We start from the raw sequence: 15,217 nt of genomic DNA, 5'->3' as shown, positions 1-15,217 counted from the left end.
CTTAAAAACCATCTTTGTGCTCCTGAAGTTTCTCAGGACCCATTTTTTCCACAGATCTGCTATGACAACCCTTTCACATCCACTCAAGATATTTCCCTCAAGCTAGTGTACATCAAATGAAACAACATTTTCATACTCCTTTCATAACGTTGCATGAAGTCCAAGAGATGCATAGCAGCTGACCCCAGCTTCCTCGATAAGGTACTGTATTGTGCTGTTTGTGGTCTGTTGTGGTCGGTAAGGCTTTTTAAGTTTGCAAACTACTCCTTAAACCTTCGCCCCCCCTGTAGTTTCTTATAATAGTTCTCCTGGTCAGTCTGGTTTTGAATCTCTCTCTCCAGAAGAACTAATTGGGTCTTGCGTCGCAAAGTGGACTCCCTACTTCGCCCGTCCATGGGGAGGTCGGCATGGGGTAGGGGTGGAGGAGGGAGTACTTCCGGGTCGCAATCACCAGTGGAGGAGCACGGGGAGATGGTCTGGTGTGGACGGAAGCTGCTGCCACGAGCGCCACTATCGCCACGGTTGAGGTCGTTGAGCTCGTATGCGTCACGGTGGTCACTGCCATTGGATGCGCCCCTCCATTCCCATGGGTTCCCATTGCCTGAGGGAGGTGCGGCATGAGGAGGGGGGGCATGGACTACAGGGTGGTGGGGGGCATGAGCGTCCACTGTGATGATGGCTGAGCCCTCACGCTGCTCTGACGGGGGGCGGTAGTGGGGTGAGTCAGCACTGGCCGTGGAGGATGTGCAGGAGGAGGTGGAAGTGGTCTCAGAGGACTTGGCAGTGCTCCCTGATGAGGATGGCAGGAGGCCCTGCTGCTTAGACATAGCGATGACCTGCATGATGCGTGGCTGGTTGGGTGCCCCACGGAGTGACCCTCCTCCGCCACTCTTCTCTGTGATGGACAGCCACTTGGCGCGGGTCTTGGCACTCTTGGGCGACACCGGCGGAGGTCCTGCCTCAGGGATGTGCACCGGTCTTGGGGGCACCACCACCCTGGCTCCTCCTGGAGGCTGGCTGGCAGCGGCAGCAGTGGCGACAACCCTGTTTGCCTGCACTGTGACTGGGTAGAGTGGGGCCTGGGCCCCCCCTTCCTCGCCCTCCTCTTCCCCCTCATCGGAGCCCTCCTCGCTGGCCTCCTGCTCAGGATCATCTCTGAGGCTGAGGCCCCTCATCTCCATGGACTTCTGCTTCCACTCTGACACCAGCTGCTGCGAGCGCATGGGGTCCAGAGGTACCTGCACAGCTTTGAGCCGCCTCTGCACGGGCTGGAAGGTCTGCACGGGTTCCTCTGGGCCCCCGTTAGCGTTGAGGCCCCCATTAGCATTCATGCTAGCACGGGGCAGTGTGTTGCTAAAGGTCACCATGGTCTCCTTGCCCATAGGGCTGCGGGGCGCCAGGAGCTCCACGTCCACACTGGCCCTCTTCAGGCTGTCCATGGAAGCCTTCTCCCGCTGTAGCGGGCGCCCCAGGCCCTCTAGCCGGTCAAGAGGAGCAGGAGCGGCGATCTCGTCGTTGCTCTCTGATGCAGATGCAGGGCCTTTGTTGTAGACGGAGTCATGGCCACGTTGGGTCAAAGCTCGCAAGGCATCGTCCTTCTGAGGGGGAGGGGCCAGTTTGGGGACGGCATCGTCAGAGGATTGGAAATTCGCTACAGCGTGAAAAGCCTGGAAGGGAAGTAGAGAAAGAGGTATTTTTTGCATTAAATCCTTCAATACTCAGCATAATAGCACTGTGTCCTCTGGAAAGTCATAATCCTTCGCTATCATTTATCTGCCTGCTTATTGCCTTGCGTTTTGCACTCCAGAGCAAGCAGGCTTAAACAGAAGTGATGAGCTGGCTCCAACCTTTCTATCTCTGATAAGAGTGAGAGCACAGGGAGAGGGAGGAAATGAGAGAGGAAAAAAGAAATGAGACAGAAAAGAGCAGGAAGGAATAAAAAGAATGGAAAAACTTTACAGAGTCATCTAATTACCTGAAAATTACTTTGAGACTACATGGTAGCAGCATTACATTATAGCAGATTAGAAGATGGTAGGCGTTGTCTACCCAGGAAACTAGCAAAGTAGCCAGTTTTGTCAAGTGATAGGTTTCATATTTCATGATATACATTTGTGAAAGTAGCTGGGCAATCAAGTGCAAATAAGTGGGAAGATATTTTAAATTGTGTTGCAAATGTATTTATTCATGCATACCGGCAATTATTCACGAGGGCAGAGGATTTTGTCAGACTGCGAATGTGCGTAGCAATCACTCTCCTTAAAAAAAGTCATTTTTAGCCAATTTGCAGGCTAACATGCTTCGCTCTGTGTGGCGAAAATATTGTAAGACCTGGACATTACACATGTTTAGCTAAATCAACTGTGGACGGAAATAATGTTGAGTTAACCCTCTGGCTCCTCCTATCTCTGTGATTATAGCTACCTTATGATTACCTCTTAGATACTCAGAAACCACCAATCATTACCTACTTTGTTAGATCATGGTGTCAAGAATTTACAAACACAAATTATTAGCAAGTAATAACAGAGTAAATGCTCACTTATTACCAGTGGTAATAGGACAGAAATAAAGTGTTCCCAAAAAAGCAGCAATGACAAAAAAGACCTGAGAGCATGGCAAAACAAGTGGAACTCCTGTATAAGGGCAGTACAGAGGCACACTCCAACCAAGATAATGAGTAATGGAAAGATATTTCCTGAATCTGGTCATATAATCACTATTCAGAGAGAGACGAGGGAGTCAAAATGGAGAGAGAGGAAGAGAGAGATGGAGGAAGACAGGAATGAAAGTGAACTACATCCATCCCTGAGGGAAAGATAGTCCTATTAATGTGGACAGCAGATGAGAGGGGGAGGAGTGTGCAAAGCTTCAAAAAGAGCAGCAATCTAGAGAAGAGATATAAAATAACTTACTGCCAAACTCAGCGAGGGAGGGAAATAGTATGCAGTGCATTTTTTTATTCCTGAAATGCCTGATTACTGTATAGTGAATAACACAAACTAATGATGAACCTGAATAATACAATTCTGAAACATGACATTTACTGCATGCCTTGCTGCAGTAAAGTGAAAGTTACTTACTAAGGCTGAGGCTATAGTGCCATGTCACACCAAGCACCAAGTTCATTAGCTGTCCTCTAACAGTTACTGTACATCCACTCTGCAGAAATTATTTTAACATCACCAGAGTGCAGCGTAACTTTTCTAGCATACCCAGTCAGCATACAATTGTGGGACAGATCTGGTCTTGTGGTGACACATGTGGCTGAGTGCCAGAAACACACGTATTACATGGGCCAGACCTGGCTGAGAGTTGGCAATTTGCTGTGGGTCAGCACTGGTATGAGGAATGTGGTCCTGATACGATCCTGTAGCTACTGGGCCATCTTTGGTCTGAGTGTGGTTGAGACCTGGGGCCACATCCACATGCTGGCCAAGGTCTGGCCTTTTCATGGCAAAGATAAGGCTCAGGAATGGCAGCCAGACCCGGCCAACTTCTGGCCTGGGGAACAAAATGGTACCTGGGCCACTTCCGGATGCCGGCAGAAAATAGATGTGGGCCAGATATGTGTGTCATTTTGTCTGCTGATTGTGTAGTAACTGAATACTTCAGAACTATAGGAGACTGTAGGAGGTACACTATAACACTATAATATTGTACTGCTACTAAAAGTAGCACATATGATGTGCTATGACCAATGACAAAAATTTGTGCATAATACCAGATCATGCAGATATCCAAAAAGCAAAAATAATGAATTTTAATTAGAACCCCTGATTACAGCACACTGAGTTAACATTGAATGTGCAGCCATTCTAATAAGGACCAGTGAACCACAGTACACCTATACAGAGTTTGATCTTATTCGGTGTGCACTTATTAGGAGTCCCCTGTGCTGCATAAACATTGCCATGGCAGGTTGGCTAGAATATGGACTTGGGTCTCACCAGGTATGCTGCTATGCCGGCCCCTATGAGGAAGCCCACATAGACGTCCATGGGATGGCTGCGATACTGGGTGATCTGGGTCAGGCCAGTAAGTGCCGCTGCGATGGCAAAAGCAAACACCAGCACTGGCTTCAGTAGCTTGGTGCTGTCCGAGATGGTCGAGTTGAAGTACATCTGGAGACAGAGAAATGGAGGGAATATATCATCCCACGTTAAATTAATTGTAGCTTTAAAAGGCTTTTTTAAAAATGTGTCTCATTCATAAGCAAATGTCATGCTATATGAAGGAAAAGGGTCATGCCATACTTGGCAAACCACAAGATATAAGTACCTGCTATAACACCCATTAACACCCGATCTTCAGTGTGTAAAGCATCTATGTAGGGTGTACAACGAGTTTATGAAGTTTCATTTTGCCTTTATAAATTGTAATTAATCTACAGTAGGTACAGTATAAATTAATGATTAGCATTAATGTAGTGATTTTTCACAGACTCAAAGTGTTTGATGTTACATTACATTGGGGTGATTTCCACTTTCCACCACAAAGAAGTGATAGTGTGATAGTGCAAAATAAATTCCTAAAGAGTATCGTTTTTTTGCATAAAAGATTGCCTATTTCTAATGAATATAGATATAATACTCCTTTACAGTATTCGCTGCATGTTTAATCAATAAAACTAGCTATTCATGGTGGTGTACTTACTGATATGTATACAGCAGCAAAGGCAGAAAGAGTGGCGTGCTGGGAGGGAAAGGTTTTCCTGTCAAGGGAGGAGAAACATGTTAGCTGTGAGTAGGGTTGCAAAGGACAGGAATGTTCCTGGCAAAGGAACTTTACCAAACTTTCCTGGAAACATTCAGGACATTTGTAATTTACCGGAATTTTGGGAATGATCAATGCGTTGTCTGAAATGTCAATACATTGAACAGTAAATTTTGCCAATGACCTTCACAGCTTAGTGGATACTCTCAATGCAAAAGAAAAATCAAAAAACATTTCTGAGATTATCTAGAAATAAAAACAGTGAAAATCTGACTGCATGAAGAAACAACCACTTTGCTCTGGCACTCCTAAACTAGCTAAAATCCGAAAGTTCCTGAACAAGTTATGCAACAAGTTGAACAGAGTCCATCTAAGTGCAATAATAATAGTTCCAACGATTTCAGAATAAATACCACTGAATGTAAATTGTACAACTTTTATTTTTTTGGCAAAACAAATCATTTTCTGTTGTTGATGATTCATGATTATGAAAAGATTGTGTTTTTTTGTTTTATTATTGGGGTCTGGCCAGACCCCTGTTGGTAAACAACGTATGCAAAATACAAAAAAAATAAAGTTTAAAACACGTTTGTTGTTGTTGAAAAATGATTTGAAGCAATGGTCATAGGGTGTACACATCATGTTTGAAAACAACACCCATATCTGTCTCAGGGAAGATTTGGCTATATTAGCTAGTTAGCAAGCAATCTGACTCTACCATCTTGTAACTGTAGATGGGCATAGAGAAAAGTATTATAGAAAATACATTTTACATTTGCAGAGTAGTATTTTAGGAACAATTTCAGATAATTTCCAAAGTTCCTGTAGATTCCCCAAATTACATGGTTTGGGAAAGTTTCTGAAACCTACAAGAATTGTATAACCCTAGCTGTGAGACCAAAATGAGCGAAAAGCAAAAACACAGAGACTGTATGGAGCAAGCTTTAGGCAGGGCACTCAGTTGACAGATCAGCTGACGACACCTATGGACCCGACACAATCACATGTTAAACGTTGATATGGTGGCCTGTTTAAGTGGTCAGTCTAGACACCTCTGTGTAGCCTACCAGAGTTCTCCCCAGGATTTTAATGGATTGCATTATCAAAACCCGACTTGCGTTTATTATTCATGTCAAAATACGCAACAAAAAAGGATAAAAACGCTAAAAGGCTTAATTCACTGAGGAACATCCTAACACTTTCACTTTCGCTTTTGTTTTTAACAACGATGTCATTGACGATCAAAAATAGTTACTCTATCATTACTAAATATATAGTTTAATTTGCCTTGAAATGTCTACATAGTGGCACAGCGCCACTCTTACATTCTTTGGGGAGAACCTTGCCTACAATATTGTTGCTGGAGGTGTTGGGCGTTACAATGCTATGAGAGTGTTGCCATTGTTTTTGTTCCCACCACCACCCCCAGCCTTCATTCCAGTGCATGACTGTACAGTATCTGCTATTGATCTCCTGCTTCCTCCAAAATCCAATTATTGTGTGATCTGTTTCCTAAGATTGCTTATGACTAGCTAGCAACAATGAATAAAGGCGAACTCCATCATAGCTCAAAGGAGGAAACAAAAACAGAGACCATACAAGAGTACTGGATCACTGGCTGCATTCAAAGTTGGTAATGTAGTTGGCAATGCAGGTCAGCTGGTTGGATAGATTAGATTTTATTTATTTTTTTAGATTAGATTAGATTCAACTTTATTGTCATTGTGCAGAGTACAAGTACAGAGACAACGAAATGCAGTTAGCGTCTAACCAGAAGTGCAAAATAGCAGAAAGTGCAATGAACAGTATTTACAGGTAGTGCAATATATGATCAGTAAGTAGTGCAGTATAATATAAGCAGTGCAGTATAGCAGTATATGAGTAGCAGTAGCAGTAGGATAACGACTACTCTCGCCATACCTCCAAATCAGGTTGTTCTCACGCCTCTTTTGGAGGTCTCGAGAAATTGTTATTAGCCCATTCAGTCAGAATGGAGTGCTGGCTGCTTAAGGTCACATTTTGATTGGCTCCCCTCCCCTTTTTCGTTACTCTTTAAAAGAGCAAACTAATCTGTGTCAGCAATTTAACATACTAGAAAGCTATATCTTTGAAAATGAAAATGGCTTCAGTGTTTTTATTTGTTTTTTTGTTTTATTATAATATGGTTGTTGGAACGTGCAGGGATCAGCGAAAATTATGGCTGTTCTGTTTTGAGCTGCGACTGACTGGTTGGGAGTGTGGCAAGCACTTTACAGGTCTCCATCCCTCACCCAATGCACTTCTGCCTCAAAATTTCCCCAGACTCTCCAAACAAGGTGAGAAGAAAGACTGGGAGCCTAGGTTAGAGAACACCTACCTGGCGGATAGGATGGCGTGCTGGTCCTGGCCAGAGCAAATGTCTTTGGTGATGTAGGGGTTCTTGTCACAGGCTACCCCGGGTAGCGTGTAGTTGGGCTTGCACACCGTCAGAAAGAAGGGGGTGTGGTAGCCAGTGGCCAACTGGATCACGTCCGTCACAAGGGCAGTGGCACACAGTCCGAACACATGGACACCTAGAAAGGGAGAGTGGGTAAGAGAGAGAGGAGAGATTGGGAGGGAGAGAGAGAGGAGGGATGTGGGGGGGATTGAGATTTGTAAGCATTGACAGAGCAGAGGTGAAGGGAGAGTGAGAGAGACAAACAAATAGAGAACATTTGTAAGTGGGTAAAAGAGAAAGATAAAGAGTGAGAAGACAGATTCGCTATTCCCCTGTACTATTTTTCCTCCACAGGTCACATGAATTAGAATCAGAGTGGAACAATACCTACGAAGCGCACAGTTCGCCGTAGGAAGGAGTTAAAGTTGCACCCCCCAGCGTTGATGCTTCCCTCAACCCCTGGCCGGATCTTAAGATGGGACTGCATACAGTAGATCAGTCCCTCTCCCATCATGATCTGACATAATCAGACAAAGTCATTGATACAGCAGCTCAGACGACTAGTAATGAATGATTGTATTATATATTAGTATCTAAAGATATTGTTGTGTGCGCGTGCGCGTGTGTGTGTATGTGTGTGTCAGGGGAGGCTGGTGGAGGTAGAAATCTGAAGACGGGCTCATTGTAATGCATAGAACGGAATAAGGATTGGTATCAAACACGTGCATTACAATGACCTTGTCCTCCGATTCTACCTCCACCAGCCTGGTCTACCTCCACCAGCCTCCCCTGGTATGTGCGTGTGTTTAGAGATACTCACTGAGGCAGCGGGCCCAGCAAAAGCCAGGCTGAGCAGCATGAGCAGAGGGATGAGCTCGTCCCCTCCATCAACGAAGGGCATGCTCAGCATGCGGTCATGGCAACGGAAGCCCACCTGGGCCGGCTGAAGCAGGTCCGTCAGCTCCAGGAGGTACAGCGACACCATTGAGGAAGCCACGATGGGCAGCTGCGAAACGGGGTACAACAGAGCAGTGATATCCAATGCACTGTCTGCGTAATAAAATCAAGATTAAGAACAGCTCATGTTCTTGCTTACAACCTTAGCTGATTAAGCTTTTTAGCAATCGGATTGGATTAAATCATAGCATTGGGTATTTCAAAACTGAAACATTTGATTCTGATCATTCGGATAGGGATTTGGATTTGGTAATGCAATCTGACCTTTAATCAAGGTTTAATGTGTATTTCAAAATTCAAAAGTACTGATTAGGATAATTTGATGACAAAAATCTGGATAATGTGGATCCCACTGGAAGGGTGGATTCAGGGTGGATTTTGAAGTTTTAATTAACAATTTTAATTAAATACAGGTCAGTAATGGTATTTAATGTAGTGTGAGTTATCCACTGAGATGTCAATATGTTCTTTTATGAGTTATGCAGATGAGTGAATACATTTACATAAAGTGACATGCTGTCTGTTTTTATCTTCACTACCTTTCTTCATGTCGTTCACTCATGTCTTTTTTGCTAAGCAAAATGTTGTAACATTACCTCGCCCAGTAGATGGCAAGATAGAGGCCTTTACAACACACTGAAAATCCAGATTCTGTGATCTTGATCTTGGGTTGTCTGGATCCTATCCAATAATGTTTTGAAAAAACGGCTCAAAATCAGACAAATTGATCTGATCCTGGATAGCAAAAAAGGGATTAAAAGTTTTGAAATGCTGGGCCCTACGGATCACTGAGGTAAAAGGCTGGCCATTTCCCAATACATTAAACAATCCATTATTTTCTTGATAACCACTCATACTGATCAAATGCTTTCAGATCATTGGCCATTAAGGATAGAAGATAGAAAATCCCCAATTCAATGTCTTTGGATGAGATACAGATCTTAACTGTGATATCCGTGCTCTGCTAAAAGCACAGACCATTGCATTTAACTCTGGGGATTCAGACGAATACAAGAAATCCAGATATACAACTTAGGGAATAAGAGGCTAAATGGCAATACAGGGACAAGGTTGAATCACAATATCAGGGCACTGAGAAGTATGAAGCATGGACTACAGATGATTACGGATTATTATCTGACAGCATGTGCACCGATGCTTCACTACCAGACGAGCTCAACACCTTTTACGCCCGGTTTGAGGGAAAAAACACAAGCCCCCCATAAAGGCTTGAGCCTAGTCCCCTCCAAGCTCATCACCAAGCTCAAGGACCTGGGACTTAACACCTCCCTGTGTAACTGGATCCTGGACTTCCTGAAGGTGGTGAGGGTAGGCAGAATCACCTCCTCCAATCTGACTCTCAACACAGGGGCCCCCCAGAGCTGTGTGCTCAGTCCCCTGCTGTACTCCCTGTTCACCCAAGCCTGTGTGGCAATGCACAGCTTCAACTCATCATCAAGTTTGGTGATGACACCACTGTGGTTGGCCTGATTACTAACAACGATGAGACAGCCTACAGGGATGAGGTAAGAGTCCTAGTGGACTGGTCCCAGGATAATAATCTCTCCCTCAACATCAGAAAAACTAAGGAGCTGATCGTGGACTTCAGGAGCAGGGGGGGGGGGGGCCATGCCACCATCCACATTGGTGGGGCTGCAGTGGAGAGAGTCAGCAGCTTCAAGTTCCTCGGTGTCCACATCACTGAGGACTTAATATGGTCACACTACACCCATACAGTGATCAAGATGGCGTGTCTGTGCCTGTTTTTCCTCAGGCGGCTAAGGAAATTCGACATGCCCCCCCCAGATCCCCACAAACCTTTTTAAAAAAAATATATATATATTATATGACATTACAAGGCAATTGTAGTGTATTGTTACCCACCTCTACAAAATAGAAGCATGGTAGTAGAGTCAGGCTATCCTTTGGAGGCTTCTTTTTGGGCTTGTCTCTTGAGGACATCATTGTGACGGGGTGGATGGGGACCAACCTGAAAGCACACAGAAAGTTAAAGGTAATTTTATGTAAAGTGGATTTTAAAAAGTCAGTAAGCTGATCTCTGAAAAGCTACAACTGAACCACAAGCTGATTAAATTGGAGTAAACGGCCACACCTGTCTGGGAAAGCTATTGCCAATGGTGATAGACCCAGGCTTATACTTTAGTCGTTAAGTTCCTCAGGTACAAGGACAAGCTACGAGTTCTGGAGAAAGCTAAAAGCTAAAGCTAAAGCTTTTTATAAATTAGGATTTCTCAGAGTAAGAAGCAAGAACAAACTTCAGTCCACACTTTGATTCTCTTTATCTGGGCACTGTCACTAATCGCTAACTGTCAGCATTTTTAACCCCCCAAAATGTAAGTCAATAGACCTTAAATTAGCATATTTGAAATGTCATGCCTGAACAGTCTAAGTCATTTAAATAAAGTCATGGAGTATTTTCAAAGAATTTGGGATTTGGGCATAAAATTTAAACATGCTAATTTAGGGTTAATTGACTTACATTGGTTTTTGGTTAAACATGCTAACAGTTAGCGGTTAGTGACAGTACCCAGATAAAAATAATAATATTTAAAAATATAAAATAATAATAAGTGTGGAAGTTTGCCCTTGTCCATGTTGACTAATTTCAAGGTAAAGGAACGAAATTTAATTGAACTATCCCTTTAACAAAACCGACATGAACTGTCGACACCAGATTTTAGAAGGCGCGTTGTTAGGACAAAAACTGTGCTCAGTTCTATTTTAAATCTTGAATCTACATGAGGGTTTTTTTAACACTCATTGTGTTTCTAAAGTCAGTTTATATCAACAACTGACAGTTGAAATGTTGTGCACAATGACATACCAACTTGCATAAGCATTTACATGCCATAAGCAGTTATTGTGTGTATACTTTACATAATACGTATATGTTATGAACTGTTATGTATGGTTTATGCATGTGTTATAAAGTAAGTGCTCCTGCTCCCCACATGCAGATGCTCTTTTTGCTTTCTTTTCATGAAGAGAAAATCCAAGTGCCAACTGCCAAGACACTTGACAACTCCAAAGTGAGGGAGGTAAAATGCCAACAGTCTGTTGTCTTTCATTTTGGGAAAAAGCCATGTTTATCTAGAGGAGCCAGATTTTCCTTGAGAGAGAGAGAGAGAGAAGAGAGAGAGAGAGAGAGAGAGAGAGAGAGAGAGAGAGAGAGAGATGGAAGGGGAGAGGGGGAGAGAGACACAGTGAGAGAGCGAGCGAGCGAGAGATAAAGACAGAGAGAGAGAGAGAGAGACGCAGAGAGGGGGGGTGGGGGGGGGGTATCTGTATGTTGAGGAGGTTGGGATGAACTGAGGGGGGAAGCCAGAGAGAGACCAAGCCTGACAACACAGGGGCTTGAATAGTGAGTAATTAAATTAAAGAGGACGGATTCGAAAATTACAGATCCAGCCATCCTCTCTGTGGGCTATTGTTCACTGGAATGGGAGTCAAGACACACTTCCTCCACAATGTCTGTTTTGGAGTGTTTGGGCACTGGTGTTGTTGTTGCTTGCTCCTTGCAGGAAAACAACATAATTCGCCTTCCAAGAAAATGAAGGACTACATTATTGTTGGTGTTGACAAACCTTTTGAGTAGTCAAGTGTTTGGGCATCGAATTGCTGATTTGAGGATATCTGTTAAATTTGATTAAAAAACAACTAATTTGGGGAAAGGTCCATCCTTTACAAAATCCAAGTAAGTTGTGGTCGTCCCAGTGACAAGAACATCAGTGCTACTAGAGAACTTCGAGAATCTAGAATCTAGAGGATAACCCAATCAGTTTTCCAAAATAGACAAAGTATAATTTGAGATACTGTAACTTATAACCATATATCAACATCTCCATGCATAAACAACTAGATGGGCAGGTGGATAGACAGACAGATAGACACACAGTCAGACACACAAATATGCCTAGGTGGATACCATAGTCAATAGATAGATAGATAGATAGATAGATAGATAGATAGATAGATAGATAGATAGATAGATAGATAGATAGATAGATAGATAGATAGATAGATAGATAGATACAAATAAAAATGAGTTGGTGCAACAATAAAATGGTTTCAAATGTGGGTGGTGCAACATAAGTAACTGCAGGCATGAAGTTATAGCTTGTAACCAATACGCAGAGAACGTGTGGTGTTTATCAATTGAGAACATCCAGAGATAAAACTGCGGCATTGATTGTATCGTATAATGTATGCAAATTGTCAGGCTACGAAAAAAATATGCGATACCTACATGACATAACGACAAAACGCGGAGTCGTCCCTCATGAGTGTAACCATATCTCAAATAAATGCGGGGATCGCATTCTATTTTTCCGAACCATAAACATGACAGTTACAAAAAGGACAGGGTTAAAATCTCCATTATAATATTTCACAAAGCACAGGGGAAGCGACTATTAATTTGATAAGATTTTTTTTTTTTTTTTTTTTTTACAAATCTAATGAATAACCAATCAAGGGGCAAGAGGCATATAAATACATTTGAACCATAGGATCATTCTAATATAATCCTAAATATTAATATAATTAATATTCAATAAATTAGCCTAAAATAAATAATAAGTCGGAGGTGAATCTTTAGGGACAGACAATGGAGATTGTGTGATTACAGCCTATGACTGGCTTATTTGAATAAACAAGTTCAACACAGTACAGTAGCATACTAGCTGCTAGCCCCCTGTGACTAGTATTATGTTTATATTTACATAAAGAAATATATACTAGTCACAGATGGTGCTAATAGCTGCACTCACTTATCTCACTCACTGTTAAAAGACATATCTCGCCTTCCAATAAACACCAAAAACAATGCACATTTCCTTGAATAGAACTGGCATCATTGTATCTTGTCTCACCTTAATTGGATAACGGGGAATTTCCGAGTGTACAGAGGTATCTTCTGTGCCGTTCCCCCTTTACGCACTGCAACTGGAGATTTCTAACTGCAACTCAGTCCATGTCACATTCCTATTTCTGCTCACGTTTCTCACCCAGCGATCCCGAAGCCAGCGTTTAGAGGGTGCAGCTTTGGTGTGGGGTAAAGCACGATTTCCCAGACCCCAAGGCGCTTTGGATTTCACAACTGACAATTCAGCGAGAAATGCATTAACGTTCCAGGTTCAATAGGTTGGCTCAGATATCCTGGTCTTCTTGCGCCTCGTGTTGGCAAAGTGACAGAAGAAAATTGATAACCTGACTATTGACACCCCTGGTTTCATGGAAAATGGGGGGAAACAGAGGGCAACGTCACATCGTGATCAGTCGACCACAAAGACAGTGAGAGCATAGAGGTGCAGGGAGGGATGTGTAGCCTCCTGTATAGTGTATGTGTATGTGTGTGCAGTCAATGTGAGTGGGTGTGAGAGAAAGGCGGGTGCTTTCCCTCACAATCATTTAAAGGACACATACAGTAGGTCTGCATGCTCCCTCTCCCTCAGTCCCTCTCTCTAATGTTTTATTGCGAATATTCAGCGGTGTAGCTTACTCACATCAGAACAAATAACTCCAAGGAGTCTTTGGTTGGGGACGACAAATAGGCGTTTGTGTGCATATCTATTTTAGGGCTACTGTCACTAATAAGGTAATTGCTGCAGACACTCCTTTCAGAGAAAACTGCCCACTGTAGAGTAGGTTGTTTTCCTTAAAGGGTCTGCTTATATTGCAGGCTTGTATGTGGGCTTTATATTCACTTGGGAGAATAGGATACAGATACCAGCGGCCAAGTTTTAACTATACACTGCAGCACATTTTTCCACTGTCCTGAGTTTAAAAGTCCCTTACTCTGTAATGAGCTTTACTACCTCTGTAGTCAGTTACTACACATTCCAGTCTACCCTGGGAGATGGAAGTATCTAGTAATCTACTCATAGAGACAACTTCTTACTTGTCCACAGCATATTTAGCATTACACTCTTATGGTAAATGACTAATTCCTATATTATAAGAGCTGTTGTAACTCAATATAACAACACAGTGCATCATTCTCATAAAAGACATTGCCTTTTCTACATCAGTGAGGACCACAGCGTTGAGACCCATGATAAGCAATGGTGTCACATTGTACCTGTGACTAAACGGATCCAAGTTCTGGTGTGTCTGCTGCATCACACTTGACTGCCTGAAAATATTCAGCGGCACACCCACGCTCCATTCAGACAGAGGAAATTTGCCGTGGTGGGACATATAGGTGGTGTTGAGTGTCATTCTGAGCTAGAGTATCTCTGATCAGTCTTAATGAAGGGGATTTGCAATTGACAAAGGCAGGCTGGCAAATAAGGTTCAGTTCCCAGCTTTGTCACTCTCAGTTATGATTAAGGTCATGGTTGGGCCACATTCAAGGTGTCTTCTGTGTCTGGTTGTTTTTTGGTAGACCCCCAAGGGAAGTCACAACCCCTTTCACTGTCAACGCATGCATACATATGCACACACACACACACACACACACACACACACACACACACACACACACACACACACACACACACACACACACACACACACACACACACACATGTTTCGGGCCCAGCTGTGAGGCAGACAGCTAATGAATGCGCTCCATCCAGCCGTTTAGTCTCACCCAACCAAGCATCAGGTCATTAGCTAATGCTACTATCTGCCAGGCTAGCCCTTCACAAAGAATAACTTTGAAGGCTTTCAGCACCCCTATATAAGGCCTACATGCTTCACAAATCATTTATAAGCAAAGTCACATAACATGAAGGTTTTTTGTACCAGGTCCTCTACATCTAGTGCTTCGCTAAGTACCTTTGCATAGCATGACATTCACTTATGAATGCTTTCCAAAGCATATAGCCCTTATGAAGAGATTATGAAAGTGTCATTAAGCATTAAAAGTTACCATTTGTTTAATGTGAGACTGAAACATCTCTAGTGTAAATGCTAAATAGCCTTGGGGCTTGACAGAAACATTGTATGTGGAGGTAATAAAGGAATTTTGCCTCATCTCTGAATGTGTTATGTAGACCTTGCGAGGGCCTCCTTTACTAAAGTGTGACCTAGGATAGACTTCCACCAACCTGCAGATGTTGACAGGTGCCTTTATGATTATTTATGTTTCATATAGTCCTTAGT

The 15,217-nt window shown here is 43.1% G+C and overlaps 1 protein-coding gene across 1 annotated transcript; it reads right to left on the bottom strand.

Moving 5' to 3' along the window:
- Window positions 1-260: 260 nt before the first annotated feature.
- plppr3b (phospholipid phosphatase related 3b) lies at window positions 261-10,054 on the bottom strand (the record flags this gene model as incomplete). The annotated part of the gene is made up of 7 exons (XM_083671184.1): window positions 261-1,667; window positions 3,951-4,124; window positions 4,657-4,714; window positions 7,073-7,268; window positions 7,520-7,649; window positions 7,953-8,138; window positions 9,974-10,054. The coding sequence occupies 7 exons, from the start codon at window positions 10,052-10,054 to the stop codon at window positions 261-263; spliced, it is 2,232 nt and encodes a 743-aa protein (XP_083527310.1).
- Between the last annotated feature and the right edge of the window lie 5,163 nt (window positions 10,055-15,217).

This window comes from Argentina silus (assembly GCF_951799395.1).
Source record: "Argentina silus genome assembly, chromosome: 6".
Taxonomy (NCBI): domain Eukaryota; kingdom Metazoa; phylum Chordata; class Actinopteri; order Argentiniformes; family Argentinidae; genus Argentina; species Argentina silus.
Note: the sequence above shows the minus strand (reverse complement) of the source record. Positions and strands in the feature narration are given on the sequence as shown.